This window comes from Dendrobates tinctorius, unplaced genomic scaffold (genome assembly GCF_039654945.1).
Source record: "Dendrobates tinctorius isolate UK_male_01 unplaced genomic scaffold, ASM3965494v1 ptg000199l, whole genome shotgun sequence".
Classification (NCBI taxonomy): Eukaryota; Metazoa; Chordata; class Amphibia; order Anura; family Dendrobatidae; genus Dendrobates; species Dendrobates tinctorius.
The window spans coordinates 1,069,219-1,079,664 of NW_027361866.1; the positions used below are offsets into that span (position 1 = coordinate 1,069,219).

The 10,446-nt window shown below is 49.1% G+C and overlaps 1 protein-coding gene across 1 annotated transcript in view; it reads right to left on the reverse strand.

Annotated features, from left to right (window-relative positions):
* Positions 1-1,851, reverse strand: part of ACADL (acyl-CoA dehydrogenase long chain) — a 48,368-nt gene extending 46,517 nt beyond the window's left edge. Inside the window, exon 1 of the mRNA XM_073553201.1 lies at positions 1,694-1,851. Within this exon, the coding sequence (XP_073409302.1) occupies positions 1,694-1,782 (89 nt within the window). The 5' untranslated portion in view covers positions 1,783-1,851. The remainder of the gene's footprint in view (positions 1-1,693) is intronic.
* Positions 1,852-10,446: the final 8,595 nt, after the last annotated feature.

Sequence of the window (10,446 nt, forward strand, 5' to 3'; positions counted from 1 at the left end):
CAAATGAAGTAATTCACATATTGAGCTCCAAGGGCAGCAAATGTGAATATCTCTGCAATGGAGTAAGGCAGAACAAAAAAAAAGGGCAGAATCAAGGGCGCTCGTGGATTTTTACAAAACATTTAATTTAACTCAATTGTTTGAGCGGGTGACAGGTTGTCATTACCAGCTGAGGAACAAGGGTGTGCTGATTCTCTAACTTCAGGCCCATTGCGCTTCCATGATTTTTGTTGGGCATAAAAATACACAGTTTTTCATCAGTCTTTGGAGTAGGTCAGTTTTTATCATTAGGGTTTCATTAGTTATTTTCACTGAAGAAAAAATAATATTGAAAATTCTCTAGTATCCATTACAATGTTAATCACAGACAGCACAGGGATTGGACTCGGACGCCATCTGGGAGCCTTCTGTAATTCTCATGGACTCATAGATTTGTTTGGGTAATTTTGATCAAAATCTGACATGTTACTGTGATTTTTTTTGTGGACTACTCAGTCCACAATAAACCATTGATACGTGCACAGCCATAAATCACCACTCCAGAGTTTTCTTTTATTTTATCGCCAGTAATCTAAATTCCCAGCCCATAGTCTCATACTTACTAGCCGCCATCTTCTTCTGTTATCAGTGTTGTTGTGGTCAGTCTTCTGCGGGTTGTGATCTGCTGGATCTCTACGTTTGCTGTGCGATCCAGAAGTCACAACGCATCGTTAAGTCTATGACAGGCAGAATGAGGGTCTCATAGTCTTAAGGGCCTGTCACACTAAGCGATATCGCTATAGCGTCACTGGTTTTTGTGACGTTATAGCGATATTCCTATGTGTGATACTTACCTCCGACTGCTCCCCCTGGTTATCGCTGATCGCGCGAGAACGGCCTGGACCGTTTCACGTCGTCGGCTTCCTGCTGTGACGACGAGTGACGCGTGGACGCGGGCGGGAGGACGTCAGGATCGCCACATCTGACAGGTAAGTAGCGACCCCCGACCCCTGCGATGTCGCTGGTGAGATCTGCCTGTGTGGCAGCTCACTAGCGACCACTTAGCGATGCACCAGCGATCCTGACCGCGTCATATCGCTGGTGCATCGCTAAGTGTGACAGTACCTTTACACTGAGAACAACATGGACGTGACACAAGGCCTGATAACGAATCTGCTCCGGAGGACTTCGCTCTGCAGAATAATGGAAGTTGCACTAATGCAAAAAGTCCAAGGTTATTATAATGAACCGCGCCTGCTGCAGCGCCTCACCTTCCACCTGTTTGGCAGGATTGTAAGTGCTAATGCAAAAGAGAGGGTCCTGGGGCCACGCAGAGCCTAGTACTGCCCTGGACCTTCAGGTGTAGAAATGGATTCTGTGACGAGGCCGCTCCAGGGAGAAGGTGCAAGTCCCAGTCTGCTCTGATTACATTCCCAGCACAGAACTGGGACAAAGGTCACAGCCGACACCAAGCGCAGTCTGCACCGAAAACCGCGGCCTCTTGGACGTCGGTCACATATACGGCAAAACTGACGGAAACGTTACAGATACGTGTAAAGGATTTTTTGCATCTGGCGGATGATTAGAAATGACAGAACACTGACTACTCAGGAGACATCTGGGACCCCGACCTTCATATATGGGGTCAGGTATGACATACACAACAAAAGCCACACAGGGGGGTACAGACACCCAGAGGACAGCACAGGCTTACCTAATACTGGCGCACACAGGCACTCTGGCTGAGCAGACATTGTTCAGCTGCTGGACGGATCTTCCAAGGATTCTCAGGCCGGCAGCCATTGCACAGACGTGTGCGCAGCCCACTGCGAGCTACAGGCAGGAAGTGGAGAGAACCAGGATGGGTGGCAGCTATAGTGTTATCTAGGCTCAGAGGGTTCATGGCAGTACATCACTGCCCTCCAGTGGCAACTAATGGAAATTCTACCAGCAACTCGGCTTTTTTTCCATCCAGTTGTCATGGCACCCATCCTACCCTAGGCTCCTTCACACGGCCGTGTTTCCAGTACGTTTATGTATCCGTTTTTTTCATGGATGCCACACGTACCTAGTATAACCATGCACATGTCCGTTTTGTTCTGTCAGCACGGATGACAAAGGCCAATACAAATTTATGGGTCAGTGAAAAACACTTAGGGCTCATACTCACTTGCGAGAGACTTGCATGATTCTTGTGCATGTCTCGCTTGAAAACCTGGCACTGCTGCCGGCACTGGTGGGTCGACCTCCCAGGGCCGTGGGGTACTCGATATCAGGATGTGTCACAGCGGCGGTGACCCGGGCCGTGACCCTGGGCGCCCAAGTAATGAGGGAATGTAATGGTTTGAATGAATAGTTTGTGACGCCACCTGTGGTGTTCGGCAAGTGAGATGTTAGGCCGACGCTACATGCAGATCCTCTGGGGCTGGTGGCGTGTTGCAGCCAAGATGGTGAAGCTCCCCACAGGTGGAGCTGTAGCCCCAGGGCAGTGTAGATGTGGGGGTAGAGGAGAGGCGCAGGCGGTGTGGAGAATGGTACCCAGATGTAGCAGTGCTGAGTGTGTTAGCGCAGGAATGAATGGAGGACACCAGGGCTTGTAGTTCCAAAGCTTTACTCACAGTCTGTAGTACACACAGGTGCCGGCCTCCGTGCCGTGTCCTCCGGGTCAGAGACTCAGTCAACCTCCCGGTCAGATGGAATGCTCCCTTCCAACACTCTGCCAACATGTGCCTTTCTGAACGTCTCTTCTATAGCGCCTTTAAGTGTGAAGTACTCCCAGTACTGAGTTACACTGGAGTGCCTCCTGACAGATGTTCCCAAGAACTATACTTGTATGGCAGACAGCTGTAGCCTGCTTTGGGGACTCCTTACTCCTGAGTCCCGGCTCACTATCCAAGTTGCTGTTGTGCCCCAAGTCTATGATGGGAGTAGTGCATTTACAGCCCACTACTCCACCGGTGTCTGCTGCAGAACCATTAGTGTCCATACAACCTCGGGGACCGGGCCCCGGCCTTGCGCTTAGAACGTCTAGGCAGGGTTCTCTCCTAACCCACGTCCTCTGTTCCCTTTTACTCCTACGTTCCGTACTCGTCTTTCCTTCTTATGGAAGATCAGCTTTCTGTTCAATGTCTTTCTCTTTCTTGCCATTCCCGTGCCAGCAGACCCAGGTCACCGAGATCTGCTGCAGCACCTCCTTCCTCCATCCCTCTCCAAGGGATCTTCACTCCTCACTCTCTCTCCACTGACTCCGAACTGAACTGGCTGCAATTCTAAACCTTCCCACTCTTTTATATTTTCTAACTTCACCCGCCTCCCAACACGTTCAGTGTTCCAAGCAGGGAGCCACCAAAGGTGCTCTGCTACACTCCAAGCAGGGAGCCACAATGTGGCTTTGCTTGAACTACTGTGTTGTGTGGGATGCAAGTGTTGAAGGGTGGTCAGGAGCCTCCAACCTACCTGGAAGGTGGGGTACCACACCTCAGGAGGAGGTGCAGTACCTCTGTGGCAACTGAACCCTCAGAGGTGCCACACTGGGACCGGAGCGTGCTGCTACATGTATTTCTATGCAGCCGCACGCTCCGGTCCGAGTGCCGGTGGCAGTGCCAGGTTTTCATGCGAGAGACACGCACAAGAATCATGTGAGTCTCTCGCAAGAGAGTATGAGCCCTTAGGGTGGTTTCACACGTCCAGATAATTCCGGTAGTGGAAAAACCGGTACCGGAGCTATCTGTGTCCGTGTGGATACGTAGGCCATCCGTGTGTGATCCGTGTGCTCTCCGTATGTCCGTGTGTACCGTCCGTGTGTGATCCGTATGCTGTCCGTGTGCTGTCCGTGTCCGTGTAGTGAAAAAATTGGTTTCAATATTAACCCTATGACTCCTAAAAACGCACACGGACGGCACTCTGATGGCACACGGACGCCATCCGTGTGCGGTATGTGTTTACACGGATCCATTGACTTGTATGGGTCCGTGTGATCCGTGCTGTTGCACAAAAACGGACATGTCAGCGTATTTTGCACACGGACATACGGTCCATGAAAACACGCTGACATCTGCATAGACACATTCATTAGAATGTTAGAATGTGTGTAAGTGTCTCCGGTACGTGAGAAAACTGTCACTACACGTACCGGAGCCACTGACGTGTGAAACTGACCTTAGGGCAGAGACACACTGCCGTATTTTTCGTCCGAGAATCGCATTGTAAAACCCGCACTGGCTGTCTGCTCTCCTGACCTGAGCTTGACAGCTGCATAGTAATCCATCACGCTGTCATGCTCAGGTCAGGAGAGGTGCGGGCCAGTCCGTTCAGTGCGATGCGATTATCGCACAAGAAATACGCCAGTGTGTCTCTGCCATTAGGGCGGTTTCACACGTCCAGATAATTCCGGTACCGGAAGAACCGGTATCGGAGCTATCTGTGTCAGTCTGGACACGTGGTACCTCCATGTGGCCAGGGGTGGGATTCAGCCGGTTCTCTCCGGTTCGGTGGAACCGGTTGTTAAAAAAGCATCCGGTTCCCCAAACAGGGGAGGTTCACAGCCACGATCCAGAATTGCGTGCAGCCGTGCCCTCTGTTCTGTGACGCGGCCGGCAGCAAATACAGCCGCCCGCGTCACAGTGTATTGGGCAGGGAGCTGCGCACGGCCATCACACAGCTGACAGCTGCACAGCTCCCGCTCCCTCTACTGCCGGGTCAGGTGTCGGGCCTGCGCTATGTCATCGCGCAGACGCCGACAGGTACCTGGACGCTGGCTGCAGAGAGGAGCTGCTGGGGAGCGGCTGTGACGTAAGCATGGGAAACTTTTTTTTTTTTTAATGAATTCAGTGTGTGAGGGGGCAGCACATGATGGAGGTGGGGGGGTGAATGGGGCAGCTGTACATGATGGAGGGGGGTAAATATGGCTGCACATGATGGAGGGGGGTGAATGGGGCTGCATATGATGGAGGGGGCTGCATATGATGGAGGGGAGTGCCGGGGCTGTACATGATGGAGGGGGGTGAATATGGCTGCACATGATGGAGGGGGGTGAATATGGCTGCACATGATGGAGGGGGGGTAAATGGGGCTGCATATGAAGGAGGGGGGTGCAGGGGCTGTACATGATGGAGGAGGGTGAATGGGGATGCACATGATGGAGGGGGTGAATATGGCTGCACATGATTGAGGGGTGTGAATGGGGCTGCACATGATGGAGGGGGTGAATATGGCTGCATATAATCGAGGGGGATGAATGGGGCTGCATATGAAGGAAGGGGGTGCGTGGGCTGTACATGATGGAGGAGGGTGAATGGGGCTACACATGATGGAGGGGGGTGCGGGGGCTGCACATGATGGAGGGGGGAGCGGGAGCTGTACATGATGGAGGGGGGTGAATGGGGCTGTCCATGATGGAGGGTGGTGAATGGGGCTGTACATGATGGAGGGGGGTGAATGGGGCTGTACATGATGGAGGGGGGTGAATGGGGCTGTACATGATGAAGGGGGGTGAATATGGCTGCACATCATGGAGGGGGGTGCGGGGGCTGTACATGATGGAGGGGGGTGAATATGGCTGCACATCATAGAGGGGGGTGAATGGGGCTGTACATGATGGAGGGGGGTGAATGGGGCTGTACATAATGGAGGAGGGTGAATGTGGCTGCACATGATGGAGGGGGGTGAATGGGGCTGTACATGATGGAGGGGGTGCAGGGGCTGTACATGATGGAGGGGGGTGAGTGGGGCTGCACATGATGGAGTGGGGGGAGTGAGGCTGTACATGTAGTGGGGCTGTACATGATGGAGTGAGGCTGTACATGATGGAGTGGGGGGAGTGGGGCTGCACATGATGAAGGGAAGTGGGGCTGTACATGATGGAGTGGGGGGAGTAGGGCTGTACATGATGGAGTTGGGGGAGTGGGGCTGTACATGATGATGGGGGTAATGGGGATTGCACAGGATGAAGTGGGGGGTAAGGGGGACTGCACATGAATTGGGTAAAGGGGACTGCACATGATGTGGGGGTAAGAGTGACTGCACATGATGATGGGGGAGTGGGGCTGCACATGATGAAGTGGGGGCTAAGGGAGACTGCACATGATGAAGTGGGGGTAAGGGGGACTGCATATGATGAAATGGAAGGGGGATAGGGGGCTGCAAATGATGAAGGGGCACAGCATAGGAAGTGAGAGGTGATAGTGGACTGCAACGGATGAAGTAAGGGGACTTCAAATTAAAGTGGGGGGACTGCAAATGATGATGTTGGGGAGAGGACGGGGACTGCAAATGATGAATTCAGTGTGAGTAACGGGGCACAGCAATTTAATTCAAGGTGAGGGGGTGAGGAGAGCAAATGATGTATCTGGAGAACAAATAAAGAATTTTGAGTGTGGGGGAGTAAGTAATGTATTGAATGTGGGGTAGATCAGTTGATAATGAATAGAGGGTGGGAGAGAAAGATAAGATAATGAATTGAGGCGGGAGGGGCATGTAAATATAATGAATCGGGGTTAGGGTTAGAGCGGGAGGTACATAGTAGGGGGCATTGAGGTTGAAGTGCCTGGTAATGAATTGGGGGAAAGAGTTCAGGTGATAATTTATATATTAAATGGGGAAAGTGGCATTTATAGTTAGTGGGTGCACAGTAGGGTGACCGGATCTCATATGGGGGGGAAAAAATGTCAGAATCTTGTTCGTCTGGACCCCACAAAATGATTCCCCTTTCCAGATATTGAGAGAGCCAAAATTTGAGCTCGATCAAACGACGATAACCCGTGCCGCTCGTCGCTCAAAGTTTGAAAAAATCCAAATTGAGGTATTTTAAGATTTAGGTATTTTGCATAGTCTGTTAGACTGTAAAGAATGTGACAACAACATTGCAGAAATAGCCCTGACCAAATTTTCGAACCATTTGTGGTATTTGAATGCAGAGTTGGTGGGATTATCGTTTTTTGATCCCACCATTACAGACAATGAAAAGTTGTTAATGGCTAATAAATTGCTCAGTAGCACAGATGAACCATCAGAGCACGCTAACCTACATGAGTTGATAATTTTACATAGTTATCTAATCTATTCTAGAGCTTTTGTTAAAGTAGTTTTTGAAACGTCAGAATATAATGCTCGGCATTTGCTTACAACTTGCAGGACATATTGCTTTTGTTCTTCATCTTTTGTCAGAAGGTCGTTAAAGTCGGTTACTTCCTACCTCTTTTAATTTTTCTTTCCTAACTTTTGGATTTACAACCCTAGCGTGCTCTGATGGTTCATCTGTGCTACTGAGCAATTTATTAGCCATTAACAACTTTTCATTGTCTGTAATGGTGGGATCAAAAAACGATAATCCCACCAACTCTGCATTCAAATACCACAAATGGTTCGAAAATTTGGTCAGGGCTATTTCTGCAATGTTGTTGTCACATTCTTTATAGTCTAACAGACTATGCAAAATACCTAAATCTTAAAATACCTCAATTTGGATTTTTTCAAACTTTGAGCGACGAGCGGCACGGGTTAACGTCGTTTGATCGAGCTCAAACTTTGGCTATCTCAATATCTGGAAAGGGGAATCGTTTTGTGGGTTCCAGACGGACAAAATTCTGACATCGATTTTTTGCGGTCACCCTAGTGCACAGTGGTGGATTATAATTTATATTTGGAATGGTGGGTTGCATAATAACCAATTATGTATTAATGGTGGGTGCACGTCTGTATTCAGATGTGTAGTGTAGAAGAAAGGGAAAAAGTGGGGAATGTGCTCTGGAAGCCGTGCTCTAGGTAACTGTTTTATTTCATGCAGAGACGAGTCCTGGCTGGAAGAAGTGATGGCGGTCTGTGCTGGACGAAAAAGAAAAAGAAAAACAAAGATCAAAGGACTTCATCTAGAGACGTCACTGGTGAGTCAGTGTGTTACCTGTACACTGACAGTAAATACAGAGTTCCTGTATACAATTGCACTTAGTATTGTGTTTTTAATTAATGATCAGTATTGTAGTATTCAGTCACTATCTAGTGGTAATATGTGGTCTGTCATGGTGTGGCGCTATTTGTTCCTTGTATGTGGGATTATTCAGTCACTATGTGGTGGTAATATGTGGTCTCGCCATGGTGCGGCGTTATTTGTTCCTTGTTTGTGGTATTATTCTGTGACTATGTGGTGGTAATATGTGGTCTGGCCATGGTGTGGTGGTATTTGTTTCTTGTATGTGGTATTATTCGGTGACTATGTGGTGGTAATATGTGGTCTGGTCATGGTGTGACGATATTTGTCCCTTGTATGTGATATTAATGGTTGTTTAAAAAAAATGTAAATGTACGTGACTCATTCCCTTAAAGAAAAATACATAAATATATATTTATTTTTAATAGTTTACAGTAGAGTAGGGCCCGGGCGAAAGAGTCTCCCGTGTCGTGGTATCAGCTTAAAAATGATTTTGGCCAGAATAAAAGCTGCTGGTTATATGAGTGATCTGGTGTTTGATGGTAACTGTTAATATCAGAATGTAGTGCACAGCCTGGCCAGGCGGTCAGTCAAGTGAGACAGCTGCATAGAAATATATGCAGCTGTCACACTCGGGTCAGGAGTGCCGCTGGCCAGAAGGTGCACTGTTCTGATCTTATTCCAATATATTTTTTTTTTCAACTGTTTGACTGCGCCGCTACTTGTATATGTTTGAGGAAAAGGTGTATTTAAATGGGCGTGGCTTAAAATGGGTGTGGTTTTATTACACATAAACACAGAACCTTTTGTTAAAAATTTGAATCCCACCCCTGCGTGTGGCAATCGTGTGCCGCATGTGTGCCGCATCAGGACCACACGGACGGCCCCGGGAAGAAGTGGCTACAGTAAGAGCTGTTCCCGGCAGCTGGTGCTGACCGCGGCTGTAATTCTGCTCTCCTGCTTTGCTGGCAGGAGAGAAGAATGAATGAAAACCCGACGTGGGGTTTCCCTCATTTTATGAACCAACCAGACGAAACTTACAGCTGGGGGCTGCATCCCTCAGCTGTCAGCTTCAGCCAGGTTGGTTGTGAAGAATAGAGGGGTCCCCACACTGTTTTTTTAATTATTTAAATAAATAATTTAAAAAACCGGCGTGCGGTCCCCCCTATTTTTGACAACCAACCTGATTAAAGTCGACAGCTGAGGGCTGATATTCTCAGGCTGGTAAGGGGCGATTGTCTTATTGACACCTCTCCATTACTAATCCGGGCTTAGTGACACCTTATAATAGAAAGGTGCCATTAACCCCTTATTACCCCACTTGCCACTGCTACAGGGCAAGTGGGAAGAACCAGGCAAAGCTCCAGATTATGCGCCTTTAAATAATTAAAAAAACAGTGTGGGGACCCCTATTTTCTTCATAACCAACCTGGCTGAAGCTGACAGCTGAGGGAAGTAGCCCCCAGCTGTAAGTTTCATCTGGTTGTTTCAGAAAATGAGGGGGTTTTCATTCATTCTTCTTTCCTGCCGGCAGAGCAGGAGAGAATTACAGCCGCAGTCAGCACTAGCCATCGGGAACAGAGCTTACAGTAGCCGCTTCTTCCCGGCGGCCGTCCGTGAGCACGGAGGACAGTGTGAACTGTTCTCCATGTGCACGTGTGCAGCACGTGTTGCGCGCCGTGTGTCCGTGTTAAAACGGACATGTCTCCGTGTTTTGCACACAAACACACGGTCCGTGAAAACACGCAGACATCTGCATAGACCCATTCATTTGAATGGGTCTACGTGTGTCAGTGTCTCCGGTACGTAAGAAAACTGTCACTACACGTACCGGAGACACTGACGTGTGAAAACGGCCTTATGGGCCAGGTTCACACTTGCGAGAAACTCGCACTAGTCTCACGTCTCAATACCCGGCAAAGCCCCCAGCGCTCGGGACCGGAGTGTACGGCTGCATGTATTTCTATGCAGCTGAGCCCTACGGTCCCGAGTGCTGGTGGCAGTGCTGGGTATTGAGACGCGAGACTCGTGTGAGTTTCTCGCAAGTGTGACCCCGGCTATAGCACACGGATGGCATCACTCTGTAACCTGTGTGCCATCCGTGTATTGTCCGTCTTTAGCAATGCAAAGTATAGGAAAAGCTTTGTAAGATATTTCTTTAACCACACTGGAAAAACACTGATGGTAAAAACGGACACACGGATGGAAACCACTGATGACACTGGTTCAGGTTTTTCACATATACGCACGCGTGAATGAGGCCTTAGGGGATTGGCCTCTTTATGTCCATGCTGACACATACATTGGGGAACATGATTTTGTGACACTTTCTAAGGCCAAATTCACACGTCTTTGCTCAGATCACAATGTCGGATGCGACTGGCGGGTCTTCAAACCAGCGCTAACTGCCTCTTAGGCCTGTATAGAGACAGTAAGGTCAGGATCGGTTGGGTCAAGTATCACAATCCATGCACAGTCTTAGTCACGGACGTGTGAATTCGGCAAAATATATAAATATTGCATCGTCTCTTACTCCTGTTAGT